General features: G+C 38.4%; 1 protein-coding gene across 3 annotated transcripts in view; it reads left to right on the top strand.

Moving 5' to 3' along the window:
* Nucleotides 1-24,805, top strand: part of LOC148852556 (Polynucleotide adenylyltransferase family protein) — an 88,095-nt gene extending 63,290 nt beyond the window's left edge. The window contains exons 10-17 of one of the 3 annotated variants that reach the window (XR_016099605.1): nt 2,189-2,272; nt 20,847-20,909; nt 21,030-21,171; nt 22,077-22,244; nt 24,062-24,159; nt 24,228-24,382; nt 24,459-24,495; nt 24,566-24,805. Coding sequence is in view for 2 of the 3 variants with exons in the window: in XM_088946609.1 (XP_088802735.1) it covers nt 2,189-2,272; nt 20,847-20,909; nt 21,030-21,171; nt 22,077-22,244; nt 24,062-24,159; nt 24,228-24,335 (663 nt within the window). In the remaining variant the exon portion in view is untranslated. Of the gene's footprint in view, nt 1-2,188; nt 2,273-20,846; nt 20,910-21,029; nt 21,172-22,076; nt 22,245-24,061; nt 24,160-24,227 lie in introns of all 3 variants that reach the window. The other 2 variants (XM_088946609.1, XM_088946608.1) reach the window with 2 other exon arrangements.
* The last annotated feature ends 2,251 nt before the right edge of the window (nt 24,806-27,056 follow it).

Here is a 27,056-nt window from a genome sequence, read left to right as displayed (position 1 = left end):
TGGAATTGGAGCAGGATGGACAAAATGGAGGCGTGCGTCCAGGGTTTTATGTGATAGGTGAATACTGTTTAGACTAAAAAGAGCTAAACTGTATGGAGCAGGGTGTTGGGCAGTCAAGAAACAACATGCCCAAAAAATCAGCGTGGTAGAAATGCATATGTTGAGATGGATGAGTGGAAAAACTACGAAGGATGGGATCATAAATGAAATCATTTGAAGGAATCTAGGAATAGCTCAAATGGATGATAAAATGAGAGAAAGTAGACCATCAACTATACTTGAAAGAAGAAGTGATCTATTGCAAGTTGAAGGGGCTAGAAGGGATCATAGTTGTCAAGGCGACACCTAGGCGGGCACCTAGGCGACAAGGTGCCCTTGGAGGCTCGTAGTTTTGTGCACTATGTTATAAAGTACTTTTATATTTTTAATTTTTTGACATTATAATTATAAAATAGGCATTATTAATCTAGAATACTCATTTTATGTGTTTATGTACTAATTTATTTTTATTATTTTTTTATTTGTTAGGGTTTAATCAACACAAAATTGATAACTGTTGTATTGAACCCATGGTTCGAAGTATCGATACACCTCTATGTATCGGCAGCGGTGTATCAATACTTATAACGATTCTCCCCTATTTTTTATTTCTTTGGTTTTCAATTTCATTTATATATATATATATATATTGTTTTAAAAAATGGGTTCTCAAAAACACCTATAAACATGTGTATTGGGGCGCCAAAGATACAATACAATACACCCGATACGGGGCGTATCGTATCGAAGTTTTGATCCTGATTGAATCCTCAAAGATTTCAGAACCTGAACCAATAAGCAAGGGAAGAAATTAAAATTTTGTCTAATCAACACATTTTCTTTTTACCGATCTTCTTCTTCCACCTTTTCCTTTCTTCTTTTCCTATAACAAAAGTAGTGCTTCAGCCCCTTCATTTTTTGAAAATTATGGATAATTATTAAGGAAAGATGGTTATAGAACCTAGGGAACTACCCTAGGATATATGGTTTTACTTAAAAAAAGAATCCATCGCCTAGGTGCCTGCCTAGGCAACAAGGCGCCCCCCTGTCGCCTAGCCTCGCCTTGGCGCCTTGAAAAGTATGGAAGGGATAGGGATAGACCAAAAGGAACGTTGGTAGAAGTAGTAAGAAATGATTTAAATGCCAATAACTTAACAATGGATATGACGTTAAATAGAGTGGAATGGTAAAACCAGATTCATGTAGTCCCATATGGTTGGGATAAGGCTTGGATGATGGTGACGATGATTGATTTTCACGAGTGGGTGCATACTCTAAATTTAGTTGATGATGGTTTTGAAGTCAATAAATGTACTTGGTGCAAGAAGAGAAGTGTACTATGCTTGGAATGTCTATTTGTTTATTAAGGCTTTGAAACACATATATAGGAAGCATTTATTAATTGTGTTTTGAAGTCTACAAAGGTGGACTTTGTATGAGTATTTCAAAAATGTCGTTAAAAGGAATTGGGTTTTACCTATGGATGGTGATGCATTCAAAGAGTACTCTTAAAACTTCAAAGGTTGATGGCTGTATTGAAAAAAGTGGAACTATGATGTTTTTTGGGGACCATCAAAAGGTGAGAAGTGCTGAAGGTTTTCAAGTGGGAAGCTGAGTCTTTAATCAACAACTCTACAAAAATCTAGGTCAAGTGGCTGAAAGAGAGTGATAGAAATATTTTTTTTTTCATGCTACTACTTTGGCGTTTTTGTAGTCTTTACTTCAGTATATAATGCAATTAGATCACTGGATGAGACACACTGAATGTGATTCTTTCAAAAGCATATGATCTCTTCTCTTCTTTTTTCTTATATCCTTCTCACATTCTCAATCTTCATTCTTCTTTGGTTTCTAAAAATCATAACTGCCATAAACTCAGTGATTGGATTAATCTGTCTGTGTCAAGTAGATATTCAGGAAAATAAGGGAATGCAAGGTGTCATGGATTCCTGGTTGATCTCCTTTATGAACATAGTTAAGCAAATATTAATTTCACAAATTTATCATTTCTTCTTACTAAACTTATCCTATCTTTCTTTGTGTAGGTTCAAATTATTTTTTATATTTGGTCAGTTGCATTTGGTTCTATGTTTGACTTGTTCTTGTATTAATATTTGAACTTTATTTATTTGTTATATGCGAATTTTAGGATGAACAAATCAGGCTTTACCTATTTGGAGCATTATTTCTTCCACTTAGAAAATCTGTGTATAGAGACAACAAAGGCAAAAAGGTAACTACTCTCTTGTACAACAGAAATCCTGCATATTTTAGATTTTTTTGAAAGTTTGTATGTGCAGTTAGTTTATTCCACAATATTAAATGTGAGTAATCCATCAGCTTAAGTTTATTTTGTTAATTAGAAGATTATGGTTACCATCTTTTGAGAGAGCTGGCAGAAGCTGGTCCAGTATTCTAGTCCAGACTACAATAATCTTTCCTTTTAGGAATCCATTGAAAGGATAGTTTTGTCTTTCTATGGTTTTAAGTAGTGTTTTTGTCATTCCATTTATAGAACAGTGGGAATTAGAGTTCAGTAGCGTTTTCTCTGACAAATTCTTCTTTCCACCTTATTTCTTCTACTGTTTCTCAATTCTCATTGTTCAAGTTGGTGTCCAAGGACAAAGTCCTGTTATAGTTTGTGAAGTTACTGGAGGAAAAAAGCGTAAAATTTGATAGAGGTGGATTTAAGGCAATTTTAATGATGTTTCTGATGTCACATGAATGCATTTAAGACTTTTATGTACATTGAGAAAATCGTAAAATTTCAGATCTGAGTTTCAATATTTCTGTTAATTCATGAGAAAGTTATCTTCAATAGGGTTAATGTGATAGAGGAGATTTTGTAATTTTGGTGGATTTTCTGAATTTTGTAAATTTTTTTTCACTTCCATATCTACTGCTTGTAACTGAAAGTGACTGAAACTTGCTTTTTTCTGCTTAAATAAAAGCAGAAGTACCTCTCTAAGTGTGTATGTATTGGACTGTTGATGATGTCTGTGACTTATTTGAATGATTGAAGGTGATTGTGTACTCTTCTATCCTAGCTGAGTACAAGAAAGAAGTTTTGTATGGGTCTGTGAGCCTTCTGGGCCTGTGGGAGTGGTCTTTTAAATTCATCCATCCTGTGAAGATCAGTTCATGAACCATGTTGACTGAGAAGATATTTGGTGATTACAAAGACATTGCGGGGATCTCTGGAACTGGGTCTACATTGGCATCATCAACTGATAACAAAATGTTATCAGGTTATCATATTTGATGCTGATAAAAAATTGTTATCAGGTTTGATAGCACAAACTTACTAGGAAGGTCTCTATCTATTAAGATGTATATAGAAGGGAATGGGAAGGTAGGATATCTGACAGGAAAGATGAAATCCTCAATGATGTGTTGAAATATGGATCATCTAGTTGTTTATGCATCTCATTTTCTTTTCATTTATTTGGGTTGCTTTGTCTATATTGAGCTTTTAGTATTAATGGGCCTTCATGGCTTTTTTTTTTTCTATTGCTGCCGCCTAACTGGGGGTAGTTATGTAATAATACCTGGTTTCTGTAGAAGTTCTTGTATTGATTTATTGAGGTAATGCTCCATTTTTTGGGGGTTTATTTCTACCAAATACATGGGGCAGTTGTGCTTATGGATTATTGGAGATACAGTGAGTGGCTAGGTGTTCTTCCATCTCTCCTAGTGTGCCACGAGTGTTTTCTGTCAATCTTCCAGTTTGGGAGAACACCAAAGCTTTCAGGGGTGTCTAACAGAATGAATGGATCCCCACCCCAAATGAGTCAAAATATATATTAATTATGTATAATTACAAAGGAACCCTTGAAGGGCTAAAGAAGAAAAAATAAAGAATTACAAAGGAGCCCTTAAGAGAGCTAAAAGATAAAAAGGAAGAAAATAAGAGACTAAGACTATAGTACAACAGGGACCATAGTAGTACATCAAGTGTCTTCATACTCCCCTTCAAACTAATGTTGAGACATAATTATCAGTTTGCACACAAGATATAGATGTATAGATTTCGTCATAGGCTTCATAAGTATATCAACAATTTACAAATTAGAAGCTATATATGGAAGAGAGATGGATCTAGCAAGAAAAAGATCCTTGATAAAGGCAGTCCACCTCAATGTGCTTGGTTCTCTCATGGAACACTGGATTAGATGCAATCTTGTTTGTGCTAGTGTTATCAACATAGAGAGGAATAGGTGGAAGGAGGTAAACACTAATATCGACAAGGAGAGATTGAAGCCAAACAATCTCACTACACACAGATGACATAGCCCTATATTTGGCTTATGTATATGACTTAGAAACTGTTGTTTCCTACATTTCCAGGAGACGAGGGAGTCACCCAAAAAGACACACTACCCTGTAGTAGACCATCTAGTGTCAAGGCAGCCTGTCTAATCTACATCAGCATAAGACCTCAACTGAATAGGAAAGGAGGAAAAGAATAGTCCCTGAGATAAAATGCCACGAACATAATGAATAATCTTGTGGATAGTGGTCATGTGGGGTTGAACAAACTGACTAACTACCTAAACCACATGAGAAATGTCCGGACGAGTCATGGTGAGATAGATGAGGGACCCTACCAGTTGTCGATATAGTGTATTGTAGCATCAAGAAGCAAGGTCCCATAGATTTAGACAATTTAACATTGAGTCCTAGAGGTGTACCAACCTGTTTGGTGCCCGTAAGACCAACAAGCTTTACAAGATCAAATGCATATTTGTGTCGACAAACAAAGTAACCTCGGTCACTACGGTGTACTTCCAGCCCCAAGATATAAATAAGAGAACCCAAGTCTTTCATATGAATGGAACTGTGGAGAAGAGACTTGAGTTTCTGTATTCCATCCTGATCATCCCTAGTCAACACCACATTTTCTACATACAACAACATCTCTGATGATATCCAATAGCAACAACAACATCTCGAAACTTCTCAAACCGGGCCTGAGAAGCTTGTTTGAGGCCGTATAAGGATTTCTTTAGCCGCTAAACAAGGGCAAGATCACCACTATATCTAGGAGGCTTCGTGTGTACTATTTCTTTTAGTTCACCGTGAAGAAAGGCATTATTCACATCTAATTGATAAATGGCCCAAGAATGCACAACATAGAGAGCTAGGAGGATACGATTTGTAGTAATCTTGGCAACGGGAGCAAATGTCTCCTTATAGTCGATGCCATACTCTTAGGTGTATCCCTGAGCAACAAGACAAACTTTGTATAGTTCCAATGAACCATCAGACTTCAATTTCACAGTGTAAACCCAACAACTTCCAATGACTAAAGCATCTAAAGGGAGGAACCACCAAATTCAAGTGCCATTCTCTTGTAAAGCATAAGTTTCTGCACCAATGGCTTTTCTGCAATGAGGATCAGTAATGGCTTGTTGATATGAGCAGGGGATATATATGACAGATAACACAACAGACAAAGAACTATGGTTTGAAGGGAAACCATAGCGGTCAGGAGGTCTAGAAATATGAGAGGAATGACGAAGAGATGTGGTAGGAATAGAAATAGAATATGAAGTAACATCACTTACAGGAGCATTAGTGGAGAGATGATCCGAGCTAGGAGGAAGTGAGGTTGTAGGCATAGGATCTGGAGCACATTACCTTTTGCGAGAGAAGGCGAGAAGGTCTTTCACACTAGTACGAGGAGAAACATCCTATGAGCAAAATTCTGCAAAACAGAAACAGATGGAGTAGATAGCCTAGCAACAATAATAAAAAAGGAGATAGGCTTAAGGAAAACAACTTTTGAGAAACACAAATGTGACAAGCAGAGGGATCATAACAAAGAAATCCTTTGTTATCTAGACTATATCCCACAAGGACACACATAACAGACTAAGCAGATAACTTGGAACATTCACAAGACAGAAAATGAATAAAGCAAAGGCGCCCGAAAACATGGAGACTAGATAAATCTGGAGGATGACTGAACAGTTTCTGGAAAGGAGACATATTAGCAAGAACAAAAGAGGAAACACAATTAATCAAGAAAGGAGACATATTATCACAACAATACTAGCAGCCTCTACCCAAAACAAAGGAGCATGAGATTCTTGCATCAGGGTTCTCACAACACTGAGCACATGACCATTCTTACGCTTAGCCACTCCATTCTGTTGAGGTTTGTCTGGACAGCTTCGTTAAATTTGTATCCTATGACTTGTTAGATAGGATAAGAAGTCTCCATCGGTATATTCTCCCCCGAATCTTTTCAGAAAATACGTATGAGAATGAAACCGAATTTGTATTTGTTAGTCGATTAAACAGGGGTATTTTAGTCTTTATCATCTAAGTAATGTGTTAGTTATATACCTCCTACATAGACAGGGGCATTACTATCTTTGTATACTTGTTTGTCAATTTTAAATATATGGTCAACTAGGTTAGACTTTTCGTCTTCTCAGTTCGACACTATTCTTCTTCTTCTTTCTCTCTTCTCAGTTCGGCTGAATTACTAACATGGTACGAGAGTGCCACTAGTAAAAGTCGATTGCAGCCTTCTTTCTCTGTTCTTTTTCTGTGGCAACCTCCAGGGTTTCGGTGGATTGACTTCTGGTGACAGTGGACGAGTGCAACGGTTTGAGTGAACAGAGAAAGAATTTTTTTTTTCATGTGGACTGTTGTCACCATGTGTGACAGCTGTGGTGGTCGAGTAGGTGTAGTAGCAGTGGTCTGAACCCTCTAATGAGCAGTTTCAAGAGGGATTCCCTGTGTGTTTAAATCTGCTTGTTCACAGTACAATGGTGTTCAAAGTGGTCGAATGCATGCTAGGGCAAACTCATGGTGATTATTAGTGTGCTGGTGTGGTAGTTGAAGAACAGTAGTGTAGTGGTTGGAACCTCTCCTTTTTGTGTGTGACGGGCAGAACTAGCTTCATAGATTGAAATGGTGTTGATGGGTGATGTGAGTAGTGACTAGAAATCGAGTGTGATGATTTCCTCTGAGTTTTTAAGTGTCCAGATGACGTCCATCAAACTCAATGGTGAAAACTATGTTCCGTGGGCCAAGTTGTTGGAAGTGTTTCTGAAGGCTAAGAAGAAAATGAAACATGTATAGGAGGAGAAACCGAGTGCTGAATCCCTGGGTTTTAGTGATTGAGAGCAAGAGGATGCTTAGATCATGACGTGGTTGTGGAACAGTATGGAGCCTAAAATCAGTGTTAATTTCATGTTTTTAGATACAGCAAGGGATATATGGAAACATGCCAACACTACAAGGGCTATCAACTTTATCAGGAATACTTCAATTTCTAGCAGGGAAATCAGACTCTTGAAGAAGTGTTTGCTTGTCTCTGCAGGATATCTCTTAGCCCCACAGAAAGTAACATAACTTCCGACAGATCAGCACTTGTTGACACTCGAGGTGTTTCTTATGAGCACAGAGGAGGTGGTCATACAGTTAAGGGAGGCCGTGGTAACCCTGTTGGTAGTCGTAGAAGTGGAGGAGGTTGTGACATGGGGAGGCCGTGGCAGAGGAAGCGCACACATTGTGGGTGAGGACACAGTTAACTTCTGCTATGATTTGCATGGCCCACCATCCACATGGGCTAATCATACAGCTGTTGGTGGTAGTGAAGTTAGTGATACTCAACCAGTTGATCCAGCATCTTCTACAGTCACTACTACTGGGAAGGAGATGATGAGTATTCCAAGAGAGGAGTATGAGAGATTCAGGCCACTTCACATCAGAACACCACCACCCTTGCTCATTTAGGTATAGCTTGCCTAGGATCCAAACCTTCACCCTGGATAATTGATTCTAGAGCCTTTGATCACTCCAGGTGTGTTTTCCTCCCTTTCTCCAGCCTCTACATCAAATAATGTTACCCTTGCCAATGGATCTACTTCCCCCATTTACGGTGTTGGTAATGTTACCACAACATCTCTTTCTTTGTCTTCTGTTTTATATGTTCCTAAGTTTTCTTTTAGTCTTATGTCTGTTAGTAAACTAACCAAATCCCTCAATTGCTCTATCACATTTTACCCTTCCTCTTGTGTTTTTCAGGATCTAACGATGGGGAAGAAGATTGGTGGAGAGCATGAAACTAGTGGATTGTATTATCTTGACAATGGTGGCTCTACACTTGCACTTCAAACCTCCTTGACTCCTCTTCAGTGACATTGTAGACTCGGCTATCCATCTCTTAAAGCTTTCAAACTTCTTGTTCCATCATTGAGTCGTTTATCCTCTTTGAAGTGAGTCGTATCAGTATGGGAAACACCATTGGATTTCCTTCTGTCCTAGAGTTGATAGTCATATGTTAAGTCCTTGTGACTAAGGGTGTCAATGGACCGGTTTTGGATTGGACCCCGTTCAGTCCAAAATCAATTTGGACAGATTGGACGGACTAATATGACATTCGATTGGACCAATCTAGTCCAAAATATTTATTAGATTGGATTGGACTTGGTCCGTTCGTAACAAAGTTATATTGGATTAGGTTGGATTAAGCCAATATTTGGTCCATTGATATAAGATAAGAATATGTGTCAACGAACCGGGTTTGGGTTGAAACCAATCTAAATCAAAATGAATTTGAACAGATTGGATGATCCATACATTGAATTGGACCGGTTCAAATTGGTCCAAAGCATTCATTGGATTGGATTGGACCTCGTACATTTATAATGGACTCACATTGGATTGGATCGGATTGGACCAAATCCGGTCCAATTGACACCCCTACTTATGACTTAGTTCAATCATATGTTTGGGGTCCAATTAGAATTAAGTTGTACAATGGTTACAAATATTTTGTTATCTTTCTTGATGACTATTCAAGAATGACATGACTTTATTTAATGAAAGAAAGAAGTGAATTATTTTTCATTTTCCAAAAATTTCATGTTGAAGTACGTACACAATTTGGTGTTTCACTTAAAATTCTTCGTTCTGACAATGCAGAGAGTATTTTCTTTCTCCGTTTCAACAATACTTGGAACAACATGGTATATTTCATCAGACATCTTGTGCCCACACCCCTCAGCAAAATGGGGTGGCTGAGAGGAAGAACCGACATCTACTTGAAACAACTTGGTCTCTTCTTTGTCATATGAATGCTCCTAAACGTTTTCGGAGTGATGCAATACTTACTACTTATTTTCTCATTAATCGCATGCCCACGTTCGTTCTTGATGGTCGTTCTCCATTCTCTATCTTATTTCCCACTTTGTCTCCATATCCCCTAACTCTCAGGATCTTCGGATGTGTGTGCTTTGTTCAGAATCTTGGCTTGGTTTAGACAAGTTGGATGCTCGCTCCATTAAGTATTATCTTCCTTGGCTACTCTAGGACCCAGAAAGGGTATAAATGCTACAATTCTATTACTCGGAAATCATTTGTTTGTCCTGATGTTACATTGCTTTAATCGGTGCCATACTTCTCTGGTTTTGATATCTCTCCTTCACCTATAGAGGTTCCACTTCCTCTTCCGGTTGATGATTCCATTCCAGAGGTTCCCATTATGCCTGAGTCTCCACCTTTCCCAATGCAGGAGTGTACTGAAAGACTACCAATCCGTCAAGTGTATACTCATCGATAGAGACTAGCACCCCCACCACCTTCTACTCTGGCAGTAGATCCAACTCCTTCCATAACCGAATTTCCTTATGATCTTGACCTTCCTATTGCATTGTGAAAGGTAAACATAGTTGCACTCTACACCCCATATCCAATTATGTTTCTATATCTCACCTTTCTGCTTCCCATCGTAAGTTTATTACCTTGTTGTCCTCTGTATCCATACCTAAGGATGTTCAGGAGGCTCTTACCTCGCCAGGGTGGCGAAAAGCTATGGAAGAGGAACTCTCTGCTCTTCATCAAAATCATACATGGGAACTCATCAAAAGGGTACTCTCAACTTTATGGTGTAGACTATGTCAAAACCTTTTCTCCAGTTGCAAAGATTGGCTCAGTCCGTGTGTTGATTTCCTTAGCTGTCGTGCATGATTGGCCTCTATTTCAGCTTGATATTAAAAATGCCTTTCTCCATGGTGATCTTCTAGAGGAAGTGTACATGGAGCAACCACCAGGGTTTGTTGCTCATGGGGAGGATGGTAAGGTGTGTAAGCTCAAGAAGGCGATCTATGGGCTCAAACAGTCCCCCTGTGCTTGGCTTGACAAATTTAGTGAAGCGCTAAAGGAGTTAGGAATGAGACAATGTCAGGTTGACCACTCAGTGTTTAGCTATGACTCTGTGGCTAGGAAGATCTTGCTAGTAGTTTATGTGGCTAGGAAGATTTTCCTACAATATCACTTTTAGACATAAGATCTTGGGAAGTTGAAGTATTTCCTGGGTATAGAAGTTGCTAGATCAAAGCAAGGCATAAACCCTGTCAACGGAAATATGTCCTTGACCTGTTGGAAGAAACAAGGTTACTAGGTGCTAAACCAGTTGAAATTCCCATGGAACTGATTGTGAAGTTGGGAAGTGACACAGGTGAATTGTTTGATAATCCTGGAAGGAATAAGAAGGCTAGTGGAAAAACTGAATTATCTATCACTAGGCTTGATATCTCATTTGTTGTCAGTGTGGTAAGTCAGTTTATGTAGAGTCCTCAGCTACCTCGTTGGGATGCAGTTCTTAGGATTTTGCGGTATTTGAAGGGGGCTCTAGGTCGTGGGTACTGTACAAGCCAGGAGGTGATCTTGAAATAGTTTAATACACCGACGCAGATTGGGCTGGCTCTGTATCAAACAGAAGATCCACTACAGGTTATTGCACATTTCTTGGAGGAAACCTTGTGACATGGAAGAGCAAGAAATAGATTGTGGTAGCAAGGAGCAGTGCAAAAACAGAATACAGGGCCATGGCACACACTACATGTGAACTAGTGTGGTTGAAGAAACTATTGCAGGAAATTGGGTTCTCAATAAGCAAACCCATGAAACTATACTGTGACAACCAAGCTGCAATTCACATCTCATCCAACCCAGTTTTTCACGAGAGAACTAAACATATAGAGGTAGATTGCCACTTTGTAAGGGAAAAGGTCATCAATGGTGTGATAAGGACAAAGCATGTGAGAAGAGGTGATCAATGGGCAGATCTGTTCACAAAAGGGTTGAGTTCAGGAAGAGTCATCTATATATGTAACAAGTTGGGATTATATGATATATACTCTCCACCTTGTTGGGGAGTGTTAGAGTTGATTAAATAGAAGTAATTTAGCCTTTTTCATCTAAGGAATGTGTTAGTTATATGCCTCCTACATAGACAAGGGCATTTCTGTCTTTGTATACTTGTTTGTCAATTTTAAATATATGGTCGATTGGGTTAGACTTTTTGTCTTCTCAGTTCAACACTATTCTTCTTCTTCCTTCTTCTTCTCTCTTCTTTCTCTCTTCTTAGTTCGGCTGAATATTAACAATATCATAGCATGAAAATGCTGAAATGTAAGATATACTTCTGGTTTGTCTCAAAAAGTAAATCCATGTGTACTTGGTGCCATCATCAATGAACAAGACAAAGTATATCCAAATCGAGAAATAACAGATTAGGTCCAAACATCTTATGATTCCAAATGGTGAGTTGGCATGCTCAAATGTGTGAGGAAAGGGTAGAGTGCGGGATTTTACTCAAACAACAAGAAACACATGAGGCATCAAAAGTATGTAAAGATGGAATTTTATTTTTAATAGAACCATAGTCAAACAAAAATTTCAATTTTTCAAAATGTGGATGTCCTAAACATTTATGCCATAAATCCCAAACCTTATTTCTTTGCCCAACAAAAGATCTAGAAGTGGATGAACTAAAGTATGTTGATGATGTTGGTGCTTGAGAATTCTCGAACTCCTATGCAAATAAACGGCTCAGCCTACACCCCTTCCCTTTCACCTTCCCATCGGTCCTGAACCAAACAAGCATCATGAGAAAATGTAAGTAATATCCTTCATCAACAAGTTAGCCAACAGAAATCAGACTAGTAGTAAGGTTAGGAATGAAAAAGGTTTTGGTAAGAGGAAAGGAGGCAATAGATGACAGCTTAAGGGACAGGTTATTACTAGCAATGATATTCAGCTTTTCACCATTGGTAGTAATGATATGTCTATGATAGGTTTTAGAAAAACTATTTGGGGGTTCAGGGTAAAGCCCCTGTCATATGATTAGTTGCTCCAGAATCAATGATACAAATATGAGATTGAGAAGAACAATATTCAGCTTTTTTCACCATTGGTAGTAATGATATGTCTATGATGGGTTTTAGAAATACTATCTGGGGGTTCAGGGTAAGCCCTTGTTCATATGATTAGTTGCTTCGGAATCAATGACCCAAATATGAGATTGAGAAGAACAATAACTAGAAAACTCACCAGACAGGCCAATAACAAAATGCAAAGGAAATAGAAAATTTTAACAGTTTCCAAATTTTCTCTTTATCCATAGATGAAGAAAATGAGATATTTGTGGTTTGTTCCTCATTCACTTGATGTGCATGTGGCTGGTTCTTCTAGACACCATTAGATGGCCTAATCGAAGTTCGGAATGATGTGACAATGATGCTTACAATAAGTGCAGGCATTCTTCTTACAATGGGAAGTAATGTGACCAAACCCTTTGCATTCATGACATTGAATTTTGGAGAAGTCCTTAGCACTAGATTTCTTGTTTCTTTGAACAACAAAATCTATTTAGCCTCGAGTCAATTAATTTCCCATCAATACTTGCAACAGTTAAAAGTCTAGTCTCCTCCCTCAATAGTTTGCCCATAATTGAATCTCTTAACAGTATGGCCGGCCAGAAATAAGAGGAAGAGAAGAGAAGAGAAGAAGAAGAGAGAAGAGAGAGCAGAAGAGAAGGGATTTTCAATGTAACAGTGCTGGCAGCACCAGCCTTTATTATAATATATATAGGGCGGCAAAAATAACAAGGGAAAAGACCCTTGTGCCCCTGAGTACAATAACAGATATAACAGAAGTGAAAAAACGAAATAAAAAAAAACACTTTAACTAGTCAAACAGACCCTAGCACCAACAACTAAATTATTTTAACACTCCCCCTTAAGTTGGAGCTTAGATGTCAATCATGCCCAACTTGTCACACAAATCTTTGTGCCGCACATGATGAAGACCTTTGGTGATGATATCTGCAAGTTGTTCTTCTAAGCTAACATATGGTGTACACACTTCTCCATTTTCAAGTTTCTCTCTGATAAAATGCTTGTCCACCTCAATGTGTTTCATCCTATCATGAAGGACTGGATTAGCAGAAATATTGATGCCAACTTTATTGTCACAGTAAAGCGATATAGGATTGCTCACTGCGAAACCTAGTTCACCTAACAGATTTCTTATTCACATGATTTCAGCAACCCCATGAGCCATCACTCTATACTCTGCTTCAGCACTAGATCTAGCCACCACATTTCGTTTTTTTACTTCTCCATGTGACCAAGTTTCCTCCTACAAAGGCACAATACCCACTGGTAGACTTTCGGTCAGTGACTGCTCCTGCCCAATCTGCATAAGTATATACTTCCACCTTTAAGTGACCATGTTTCTGGAACAACAAACCAGCTCCGGGAAACTTCTTGAAGTATCTCAGGATCCTCTCTGCAGCTTCAAAGTGAGTTGTCCTAGGATTGTGCATGAATTGACTAAGGACACCCACTGCATAGGCAATATCAGGCCTGGTCATAGACAAATACAAAAGTCTCCCCACGAGTCTCTAGAACTTCTTCACATCTTTCAAAAACTCTCCCTGACTGTCTCCTAGATGATGATTAGATTCAATTGGTGAATCAATTGGTTTTGCCCCCAACTTGCCTATATCTTCTAGTAGATATAGTACATATTTCCATTGGGAAATAAAGATGCCCTTGTGAGAGCGGGCAACTTCAATTCCAAGGAAGTAATGTAAGGGGCCTAGATCTTTCATCTCAAATTGAGTGGCTAAGAATTTTTTTAGTCTTCATATTTCAGCCTCCCAATCTCCTGGGATCACTATGTCATTCACATACACAATAAGAGCTGCAATTTTACCTTCACCTCTTTTCACAAACAGAGTATGATTTGACTGGCATTGTTTGAACCCCATCTGTTGAACTGCTAAATGGAACTTCCTAAACCAAGCCCGAGGTGATTGTTTCAACCCATATAAAGATTTTTTTAACTTGCACACCTTTTGTTTATTGCTTTTGGCACAGAACCCTGGTGGTTGGGTCATGTACACTTCCTCTTCCAAGTCACCATTCAAGAAAGCATTTTTGATGTCCAATTGGTGTGAAGTTCCCAGTCAAGATTTGCTGCCAGTGAAAGAAGAATCCTGATAGAGTTCATCTTGGCTATTGGTGCAAAAGTCTCTGCATAGTCCACTCCATATACCTGTGTAAAGCCTCTTGCTACCAGTCTAGTCTTGTACCTTTCAACAGTTCCATCAGCCTTGTGTTTCATTGTGAACACCCACTGGTTCCTACCCTTCAGGAAAGTCTACCAACTCCCAAGTGCCATTTTTGTGTAAAGCATCAATTTCTTCCTGCATTGCATCTGTTCGTTCCAGTTTAGACAAAGCTTCTGCCACATTCTTAGGAACGGGGACACTGTCCACAGAAGAGAGAAAGGCACAGTATGAAGGTGAAACATGATCATAGGACACAAAATTAGAGATAGAATGATTAGTGGTACAAGACCTAACACCCTTTCTCTTAGCAATAGGAATATTAAGATCATCGGTGACAAGTGAATCAACATTTAGAGGAACAAACATATCAACAGGAGCAAGTGTACCTGACTGATGAGACGGATCTACCTCGGGTGAATCTGTTGATGTTGGTTGCATAGTGTCAGGTTCCACGGCTCTTGAACTATGCTGGCTTTTATGGCGATGATGAAAAACCCGGAATGGAGGAGGATCGGGTAAAGGAGGTAGTTGAGTTTGAGCCGCCTGTTTCTCCTCAACCCTACTCTCCCCCTGAGGAGAAACCGAGAAAAAAGGTTGATTCTCAAAGAAGGATACATCAATGGAGACATAGTACTTGCAAGAGGTGGGATCATAGCAGCGAGACCCCTTTTGATATAGAGGATAACAAAGAAAAACACAAGGAATAGCCCGAGGATCAAGCTTACCGCGAGTAGGGGACAGGTTATGGACAAAGCAACGACACCCAAAAACACGCATCGGAATGGTGGACAACGGGGCTGTAGGGAACAAAAGCTGATGTGGGGCCTTATACTCTAGTAGTCGAGAGGGCATGCGATTGATGATATATGTAGCACACATGATTGCATCCATCCAAAACCGTTTTGGCACATTCATATGAATTAATATGCCACGAGCTACTTTGAGAAGGTGGCGGTTCTTCCATTCAGCCACACCATTTTGTTGGGGTGTCCTAGCACAAAGCTTCGCTGAAGTGACCCACTCGAAGCAAAAAAAAAAAAAAAAAACTCTGTGAGATCACTATGGAAATATTTCTTTGCATTGTCCGACTAGAAGATATGGATTTCCGTTTGGAACTGAGTGAGCACCATGCGCTGAAAATCTTTCACAATTTTTGGCACTTCATAATGCATAGGGTAAACCCAAGTGTATCTAGAATAATCATCAATCAAGGTAATGAAGTACTTCTAGCCAACCTCAGTAAGTAGAGTAACAGGGCCCCAAACATCAGAATAAACAATATAAAATGGAAATTCAGATCTTTTATTTCGCAAAGGTAAAGAACTTCTACAATGCTTACTCATTTGACAAGTCTGACACTGTAACTGACTCACTGACAAGGACTCAAACAACTTTGGAAACATAACTTTTAATGACTCAAAAGAAAGATGACCTAGACGACTATGCCATAAATAGGCTTGACTCACTTGACGAACTCATGGACTCTATAGCCACAAGACCAGCATTATTCTCCAACACGTAGAGACCATCTACCATGCTTCCTCTACCAATCGTCTTCTCCGAGGCCAAATCCTGAAACACACATGAAGACGGAAAAAAAGTGACTGAGCGGTTCAAGGAGTGAGTTAGACTACTAATGGACAACAAATTAATAGTTAATTTCGGAACATGCAGTACATTAGGAAGGGTAAGACCAAGTGGGAGAGGTATGGTACCTCGGCCAGCTATGGTAGAAAAAGAACCATCAGTTAGTCTTACCTTATCTCTCCCAGAGAGAAGGTTATATGTCTAAAACAAATTTGACTTACCGGTCATGTGGTTTGAGGCTTTGGAGTCAATAATCCAAGGAGAATCATTGGTATGAGATGACACATGGAAGGTTGTGGCAGCATTACCTGATGTAGACGCAAACGAGGTAAAGGGAGTAGGACTAGAATCCATCTGGCGAAGAGTCCTACCATACAATTCCAAATGTTCACAAAAGGAGTTGATAATGTCTTCCTTAGGATCAGAATTGGGATGCCTCTCCTGAGTTACCAAAGGACTAGTCTTTGTCGATGCCATATTAGTTGAGTAATACCTTTTTTGATTTTGTTGGCCTGGTTTCTTTCCTTGATCAGGTGTTGACTTCTTACCCAAATCATGTGCACATTTAGGTTTTCCATGGAGATCCCAACATGTATCTCTCGTGTGTCGTATCTTCTGGCACCTTCGACATTTGTGTCTAAGTTTCCCCAGACAGCTAGGGCAACTGACTCCCCTTCTACACCATTCATCACACTTCTTCTACTCTCTTCTGACTGCACCAAGGCATACACCTCCTGAACTGATGGCAAGTCTTTACTACCCATGATCTGCACCTTGATGGACTCATACGAAGGATTCAGCCCTAGGAGGAAGGCCAAAACTCGTTGCTGAGGTACAAGTGACTTATATGCCTTTTCATCTTCATCACACTTCCAATTCACATTCTGATAGTGATCAAGTTCTTTCCATATCGATGTCAAACCAGAATAGTACATCGAGAGACTCCTCTCCCCCTGCTTGCAGGTAGAGGATTCAGCTTGCAGTTGATATATCTTGGCATTGTGTCTCTGCTCTGAATAGGTGGACTTCTCTTGTTCCCATATCTCACAAGCAGTTTCAGCCCATATAAAAGTCTTCCTTACTTGTGGCAGCATGAAAACCAAGAGCCAAGACATCACCATTACTATTCTCTTGGTTCCACCTATCATATTCAGCACTTCCATACTTTGGTTCCTTCACTCTCCCATTGATGTATCTTATTTTCCTCCTAGCAGTGATGTAGAGTTTTATTCCCCTAGACCACTCAAGGTAGTTCAGACCATCAAAGGGAATAACAGCCATGGGAAAACTCATATCCATTCCCCCACTCACTCCATTGTGGCTCCCTGAAATCTCTGAAGTAGCAGAATTCTCAAACGACATGGTCAAAACAGATAATCAGTCCCAAACACCGGACTTAGGACCCCTCCTTACTACACAAAACAATGCTCCACTCAGCCACACCCACACACTTGGGTTTAAAAACAGGCTGAGCACAAACAGTACCAAATTCAGGACAAAACAGAGGCAATATTTGGCAGATTTCAGACCTGTACGGTTTTAACAGTCCCAACCTACCAGCCTTTCAGAATGTCTAAAGCTATTAATCAGCAGGAGAGATCCTTATCACTTATAATCAAGTCAAATTATTGAGATGACAGGTCATCCTTGACCTACAGTCGTCTTAACACATGAACAGGATCAACGATCCAAAAAAAACAGAGGTATACATATCCGACAGCATTCAGCAGCCCAGATTCATTTGGTTTTCACTTGGTACACGACCAAGAAGGGTAAAGAAGAGAAAATGGAAGAACTGTACCAGTTGTAGAGCTGTTTTCCTCAGTCCAGATTCAGATCTCTGTTCCGCCCAGGTTCAGCAGGTCTATTCGATCTGTTCTCTCAGTAAAGGTTGTTCGATCTGCTCTCTTAAGTCAGTATTCCTGCTCTGATACCATCTTGACAGTATGGCCGGCCAGAAATAAGAGGAAGAGAAGAGAAGAGAAGAAGAAGAGAGAAGAGAGAGCAGAAGAGAAGGGATTTGCAATGTAACAGTGCTGGCGGCGCCAGCCTTTATTATAATATATATAGGGTGGCAGAAATAACAAGGGAAAAGACCCTTGTGCCCCTGAGTACAATAACAAACATAACAGAAGTGAAAAAACGAAATAAAAAAAACACTTTAACTAGTCAAACAGACCCTAACACCAACAACTAAATTATTTTAACAGAATCCAAATATGGAAGAGTTCCTCTACTCCAATGTTAGACCTAATTATCTCATATTCAGGTCTAAGTCTCATAAGGAATTGATTCACCTTTCTCTTCTCAAAGTGTTGCTGGAGATACTTGACACATTCTACAGGGTTGCTGGAGACCCACAAGTCAATGAAACCAGCATAATATTCGTGAATCTTCTTATCTCCCTAGAAATTAGCAAAAATCTCAGATTAAATCTTATACTGTCTAGACATGTTGGGTTGATGGTACACCTTCAAGTATGCATACATTGACACATTCTTTTCATGGGTACTGTAATATGAGAAACAATTGAGTTGACTATCCAAGAAATTATTTTCCCATTATCCAACTTTCATCTAGCTTAGTAACCTTCCCATTCAAATATCCCTCCAGGCCTTTCCCTTCAACAAAGAAATCAAAATGGAACTTCCACATGTTGTAGTTAGTTCCATCAAATTTTACGGGAATGATATCATCCTTCTCAGATATTCTGAATCACAACCAGTCCAAAACAGGTTAACAGAGCTCAAAAGAAAGCTAACAGAAGGAAGAACGGAGATTAACTACTCAACATAAATTGGTAACAGTTCAAGAGCAATACTGAAGTAATATTTCACCAAGTAAACTGAGATTATGCTGTGGAAATCTCAGAACAATAGGGTTATATTGATGTCAATCCCAAAATGGAAGGTTTGAGGACTGTTGACTACAAGATGGGATCAAAACCCTATCAAAACCGAACCAATCTTCAAAGCGGATTAATAACCAGTTAAAGGAGACCTGGGTGACACCAACTATAGGCTGATTGAATCAGCCAATTCAGAGAAAACAAGAAAAAACTGACCTGCTGGGCGTCTTTTCAAGAAAAAAAAAAAGAAAAAAAACTATCAACTTTGGCTGATTAAAACAGTGCTCCAATAACCTTCAACCAGAGTTCGATAGTATTAAAAATACTCCTCAAACAATCCTCTAACCATCCAAGTTAATCGAATCAGCAGCTGGTGGACACGACCCACTTTGATACCATGTCAATCTTCCAGTTTGTGGGAGCACTAAAGGTTTCAGGGGTGTCTAACAGAACGAATCAACCCCCAGCCCAAACGAGTCAAAATGCATATTAATTATGTATAATTACAAAGGAGTCCTTGAAGGGCTAAGGAAGAAAAAATAAAGAATTACAAAAGAGCCCTTAAAGGGTTCTTTTGTAGAGAATAGACCCAATTGGAGAGATTAAGGTTGGGATGGGACTAATTAATTATGATGGCCTCAATATGTGTGGGTGCCTTTTAAAGTTGTGGTAAACTGGGGGTGTAGAGAACCTTGGTTAATATCTACAGTAAAGCTAGATGGGACCGTTTATTTATTATGGTCTCAATATGTGCCGATGCAATTTAGAGGTTGTGGTAAATTGGGTTATTTGGCTGGTGCATTGAAGGAACCAAACACCACTGATTCAAACCATGCTAGATGGGTATAAGAATGTCATGGTTGTATGGCCTTAGAAGAGACATAGGACCAAGCTAATTGGAATTTTATTGACTATGTTTTTTGGAGATTGAACTTTGGTTTTGAATGGAGGAATTGAATCTAAGTTGTTATAAAATGAAGCTCCCCAAGGACGATTTTTCTTCACTGTCCCCTGGCAGGACTACGCTGGGATGAATTCTTCTTGAAGTCAGAAAACCATATTTTTCTTCAGTGTCCTCTGGCAGGACTATGCTGGGATGAATTTCTCCATTTGTTCAGAATACAATAGTGCATGCCCAACACCCTTAAAGAGCTTATTCAAGGTTGGCAAACAAATGGATTTAAAAGAGGAAGACTCTATGGTCTATGATTCCTTGTTGCATATGCTGGTAGCACTGAGGAGATTGTTAGGAAGGTTTGGGACACACTAAAATCATGGCTACTTATCAATTAGAATTTCATGGAATCTTCTTTGCTCCTTTTGATTATACTACACTAGTCTTGTAATTGAAAGACCTCGTGTGTAGTTGAACAATGTTTGTCCCAGCGTACAGATCCTTAGTGTACATGTGCAATTGAAGAATTATTTCTATCAGATATTAATACAATACATATACTTTAGCTGTTCAAAAATAAATTAATAAATAAAAAACACAATGCAAAATATCTCCTTGCTACACCTAATCTATGAAGATAACTGGCTAACGAGTTAGCCAACCTGATTGGGTTAATTAACAATTGATTACAAATTTGCAGTATATTGATGTGCATATTATTCCATGCACACACAAAATTATTGTTCATCTTGCTATTGTTTTGGTTGTTCATTGAGTTTTATAAATGCATTTTTAATTTCTACATTTTGTTTTGGAGTACATTTTTTTCACTTTCCCAGAACTTAATGGACTGATTTTAGTTACATTTTTCTTTGTCAATTCAGTTTTGTTTCTGTCCAATTAACTCATATACGGCCTGAGCTTCCTTTCTTACCTCCTTATATGCCCTTCTGGCTTTTACTGGGTAATTTGTTGATTTTAACTGTCATGTTTGATGGTTATGCATAATCTTCAGCCATCATGCTATATGCTGCTGTCGCTTTTCATTACTTTGTTTACATGTGTTGAAATTCAAGTCTAAGTTGCTTTCTTCACAGATTCCTCTGGTCAACCATGTCTTTCGGAATTCTCTCAAGCTTAAAGCCAGTGATGCAGAGATGGTCAGTTCAGACATTCATTTTCTTGCATTGTCCCCATGTTTTCATGTTTGTTAGAACTCTGTTTTTACTTAATCATTTATAAATTTATCCATGATTTTGAATATAATTTCTCATTGCTAGGTTATAAGCTTACATAATGCATCAGAAAGATTTATATCCTTGATTCCTTTAATAGCATTAAATGAGGAAGGAAAAATTGAAGTTGATCTGGGAAGAGAAGAGCTTGATGTACCAGTTGATTCAAGAAGACGGATATTGGCAGGTTTGGAGATATCAATACCTTTTGATCTTTATAAAAAAAGTTGTAACATGCAACAGGTTGTATTCTAATAAAATAGAACCAACCAATAAAATGATACGTTATATATAGAGGCATTCAAAAAATGATATAATGTGTACATGTGTGGCCTAATACAAAAAACCTTTGGCGTTGGGTGAGGCGACTTCTAAAAATTGCCTAGTCACCTTGACAACTATGCTAGCTTCATAGAAAGTTGATTTCTTGGCTTAATGAAAGCATATTGGGGCTCTCTGAATTTTTCACCAAATATAGCTTCTAGACTTTCCATGTGGAACAAACATTACAAAGACAGAAGCCACTATGTGAAATGAAAGCCCTCCCAAACTGGCACTAAATTGCAATTCTACTACCCATTAAGGGTGTACAAGTACCATCATTTATTGCCCATCAAGGCTACCCAATCCAGCTCTATTGCCCATTTGTTTTTTATGAGAATTCAATACTGCACATGTACCATCATTTATTGACATCTGTATGTTGATTTTGAGTTCCTTTTTCTAATAAAAGACTAGTAAAAAATGAGTTGCTTCCTTGTTGAATTCTTTATCACAAGGAACTTGAGGTAAATCAATCGTTTACTGCCTAAGTCTCCAGGCATAGAAATACTAGATACACATTAAACTGTCAAAACCTAGGTCTTTGACAGTTAATAGATTGCTTCCCTGTTTAGTGATCTTGTGTATGGATGCCTATGTTGTTTACAGAAGTTGGGGTTCTTCAATCATTTACTGTCAAAATTTTCACGCACGGGGACTATTGCCTTCTATCAACTAGTCCAAAAGCTGTATTTATTTATAAAAGGATTATGATATTTTACAAGGTATAAACCTTTCATACCAGATAACTTCTTTCATTTTCTTGCCCAGGATTGCTTCTAAGAGAGATTAAAGGTTTTTGGCGAGTGGCCTTACTGATGTCAACATTGTTATATCCCATAAATCTTAAACAAAATGAAGAACTCCTGGACAGACATTTTGAATTGGAAAAGAGTCGAGAATTGTTTAAGAGAGTTGAGAATAAGATTGTTGATCTAGGTATGATCACTGACACCTTTTCTTCTAGTTGACTTAAATTGATGGCTTTAGTTAAAAAATTTCCTATATTTAATTTTTGTCTGTTATCTGCACATTTATCAATAAATATGGCATGACATCAGTCTTTCCCTTCTGTTTGATATATTTTATTATTATTGCTCTCGTTCTTTACGGGCTCTTGCTACATATCAGTTGCACTATTAGTTTTGGGACTTGTGATGATTACTATTTGATCAATCTGGGCCCATTAGGAGTCGGAGGAGATTTCAGATGTTGGATGAGGGATAGATGCTTATTTAGGGCCCATTGGAAGGCAATTAGATGAGTGCAACAGATATAATGGCATTGTCACAGATGCTGAGAGTATGATATACCTTGGGACTGAATAAGCTTAAGATTGTGGTGATGCTTAAGTGGTCATAGGTGGGATGATCGCACCAATGCATGACCCTTGGTCTCTATTTCATCTATGGAGGTAAGATGTTTATAATCTAAATAAAAAAAATCAATAAAAATGTTAAGAATCTAATTTCTAGTGAATTTGCAATCAACCTCACAAAGCTTTGTGTGTTCATGGAACACAAGAATAGAGGCTATCTTGATTGTCTCTACATTATCAGCATGGATGGGAATAATGGGAATAGGATTGGGAGACCGGAATATGTAGATCATGTTATCAATATCTGCATTCTTCTTTATCCTCTTCTGCTATCAGTCATCAGTCTTTATCCTCGATCTTCTTGCAATGTTGCAGGCTGAATCGAATCAAATACGAATTCGGATATCTGATAATACAAGTGAGTCGAATTTGAATAGGGGTCACTGAATATCTGTCGGATTCGAATAGAATTCAAATCATATATGTTTCTTATCAGATTGAATTTGGATATACCCCTATCCAAATTCGATTTAGTACGTTTGCAGCCCTAATACACCTCAAATACTAGCATACTAAAGTGAGGCATAAGGTAACCCCAAAAAATGTCCTCATCTAAGTGTCGCCTTGATAACACATACACAGATGCATGTGCATATATAACTGAAAGAACTTGAAGTATGTATTAACATAGGAAGTGTATCTTTGAAGGAGTAGCTTGGAACCATGTCGTGGACTCTAGTTTAAGCTTGACATAGTTGAATGATTCTGTCATATTTGACTTTGATGTTCTGGATCCATGACTGAGCTGTGTTGGATTACATTTTGCATCTTAATTGATCCAAACTCCATTAAGTGTCAATGAGAACTCTCCTGAGATGCTTGAAAGAGCTTGCAATGAAGCTTCCTTCATGATACTAGATGAGTCCACTGCCAGCCAATCCTGTAAAGCAGCAACTTCATCAGTGTTTACCCCTTTTGATGGGTCCTATCATTGCTATTTCTGTTTCTGACCATCTCACTATGATACTCGTTCAGTATTCATAAACTCATTCTTAGTTCAGCTGCAGTATATAGAATTGTAGTTACGAAATTGTTAATTTTGTTGGCACCCATTGAGAGAAGAGGCTAGGGGGTCTTGCTTGATGTAATGGTAAATTCTCAAGCTGATGAGTTCAAGGACATGGGTGACTAGCAGTGGGCAGTTTGTTCAAGAAAATTATGAAAGACCCGTATTCGGTCCTCCCCTCTGAAGAACCTGGATATTTGTACCATCATTAAAGTTTTAGCCATTGAGTGATGGGAAGTTTTCTAAGGCTAGATAGTAGACTGAAGTTGATCAATTGGTTCTCCAACAGTCAATAACTGTTAATGTATACCAATTCTTTCGGTATCCTAAAAAGATGTAATCTTTAGATTTTTTTTTTTTAATCTAATGCAGGTCTTGAAAATGTATGGGAACTGAAACCATTGGTCAATGGAAAGGATATCATGAACGTTTTGCAGCTCAAGACTGGAGGGCCTCAAGTCAAGGAATGGGTAGGTAACCCTTTATGCCTGCTATTTGGAGCTAACTACATAAGAAATGACCGATTTTTCTTTTGCAGCAACAAAGATTGCTTGAATGGCAGCTTGCCCATCCATATGGCACTGCAGAAGAATGTCTTGATTGGATGAGGCAAACACATTCAAAACGTGCCAAGCTGGAGCAATAAATGCGATTGTTCATTAGCATACTGTTTGAACCAGCTGGTTCAGTAAGGTAGATATGGTGCATATTTCAAGCTTTTACGTCCCAGCAGGAGCAAGTGTTTGATTCTTTTTTCCTTTTTCTTTAGAAAATGGGGGGACGAGGCAACGTCGGGAAGTGTATAGGTCAGTTAATTTATTTACAATGTATTGAATGTGTTAGTAAAATCTTAACGTATAACTTAGTCTATTGTAGAAGAGGCTGAACCCAGATTAGAGAAATGATTCCATTCTCCACTTCGAATGACTGGCTTCTGTTGGCACCTGCAATGGAGTCCTCTATGGGTGGACAAAGAGAGGAGAGAAATCCCCCTTGAACTAAAACCGTTGGACTGGGGCTTTTCGATTTTAATCTCTGGTTTGATAGGATGATGTATGGACACTTTGTAGTCAAAACTTTAACCCCATAAACAGGGATAGAAGATTCCAATGTAAAGGTGTCTGTAGAAAGCCTAGAGTCCAAGATGTTTTTCCTCGTGTATTCTCCCTCATCAGCAAGTTCCAAGTCCAACCAGAAAAACTACAATGTTAACTTGCGAAGGACAGCTTCAGGTGATTTGAGAAAAGGTGAGAAACTCTTCCAGGCAGCAACTTGCACTATCCCTGTCCACCTTAATCCAGGATTACATCTTGTGGGACAATGGAATTATGACCAACGCATGGTAAAATAGTGTTATAGTAAATTTTATGTGGACATGGTAATCAACCCAGTATGCCATTTGGTCATTAAGGCTGTAATTTGGTTTGAAAGAAAAGGAAGAGAAATTAAGTCAATTAAGGAAGAGGTTTCCTTTCCTTTTCTTTCAAACCAAACACAGCCTAAGGTTGCTCATAGGTTACACAAATCCCATCTATATCTCTATTATAACTTTTAATACTAATCAATTAACATGGCTTTCCCTGCATTACATGTTCACCTAGCAATGCAAAGAAATGGTGCTGCTTCCTTGTCATTCTACATCGACTATCCTATTTAAAGTAAAATCTGAATACCTAAAGTCTTTTCAAGATAATATTAACTCGTATAATTTCTATATCTAAGTTTATATGTAAACATTGTATGTATCAAGAAATCATACATGGTTAACCCACAAAGCGGGTAAGAGTGTAAAGGACTCCATATGATATAAATGTAGGGGTGCAAATGGATCGAGATTCGATCCTATTTGGTCAAATTCCTATCATCCCTATCCGATCCAATATATTATTTATATTGTAAATTTTTAAATTTGTTATATTATTTTTTTTATAAAAATATGTATATATATGTGATGAAAATAATTAAAAAATATTTATATATATATTTTTTATTTAAATTGGTATATTTTATTTTTTTTAATAATTTATTAATTTTTAAAGAAATAAATTGGATATGATCAGATCAGATCCAAAGATTTGAATTCAGATCATTGCCTATCAGATTCAATCAGATCTTTACCATGAATAATGTCAGATCGGATTCAGATATACCCTGATTTGAATCCGATCTGATCTATTTGCATCCCTATGTAAATGTCCATTAACAGATGCGACTAGAGCAAGGCCAGAGTCTGGATCTGCTGATCATAAAACGTTGTCAACTAGCCCTATAGCCCCACATGGGAAATCTCCCTCATACTTTATGCTGCTATTCATACGGAGATACTCCTGATGTGTGGCTGTAGGGTCTTGTATCAGCATGTGGCCAGTGTTTTGTGGTCAGCGGATCCAAACTCGTAGGGCCCCTATATCATTATAGTTACCGTAAATGTTTTGAAACAGTAGTTCAAGAGACAAGGCAAACCATGAAGAAAAGAAATGAGTTTTATAAATATTGGACTCTTGGACTCTGCAAATGAGAATTGTTGTGTTGTATAGGGCTAGGATATGCTACAAACAAAGGTGTGTACAATGGGCTAGATAACCAATCAAAAGTAAACATGCCAATAATTGTTATGTATGAATTACTGGATAAATCCCATGTGTATGGATCTGATCACTCTTGATTGTTTATGTAGCGTGTTGCACATGACTGGAAAAGTAGATTATTTGTGGCATATCTGCAAATGCTGGTACTCCCGTTAATGCCCCAAGCTCCTGTAAGCTAAATTTAATCGGCTGACCAAAAAGTGTTGCCCGGTTGTCCCCAAATGGTTGTCCTACTCCTTCACAAGAAAACTAGTATATTTAAACCAATGTTTTTGAATCACCATTGACCTTGATGGTTAAACCATTTGACCCGGAAACTGTCTATGTAACTGGTTCCATTTTACCCCAAACCTGGATGGTTGAACTGCTGACTGAGATGGTAGTCTATTCGGCTTGGGAATCGTCCAAGCAACCGGTTCTGTTTTGCCACAACCCCGGTCCCTGGGCAAAAACTGTTGAATTAGTCAACCCATTGACCTGGGTGGTTGAATTGTGTAAACCTGTTAGGCCCATTCAATGTTTTTTGGCCTTTTATCTTTTTTTTTTTTAATTTTCCTCAGAACGGGGCCATTTGTTTAAACCAGATGGTTGAACCATCAACACCCAGAAATTGGTGGCCAGAATGGTTCAGTTCCAGGTCAATTTTTAAAACATTGATTTAAACTAAATTGTCATGACAAAATAATCATTTATTCAATTTAAATGTGCAATTAACTATGTGAACCAGTATATTTAAGGCTTGAGGACTTGATCAGTGTAGACTTAAGAGCTGATGATAT

This window comes from Nelumbo lutea, chromosome 5 (assembly GCF_056320005.1).
Source record: "Nelumbo lutea isolate HS-2025 chromosome 5, American lotus-T2T, whole genome shotgun sequence".
Lineage (NCBI taxonomy): Eukaryota > Viridiplantae > Streptophyta > Magnoliopsida > Proteales > Nelumbonaceae > Nelumbo > Nelumbo lutea.
The sequence above is the reverse complement of the archived record's forward strand: the minus strand, read 5'-3'. Positions and strand labels throughout refer to the sequence as shown.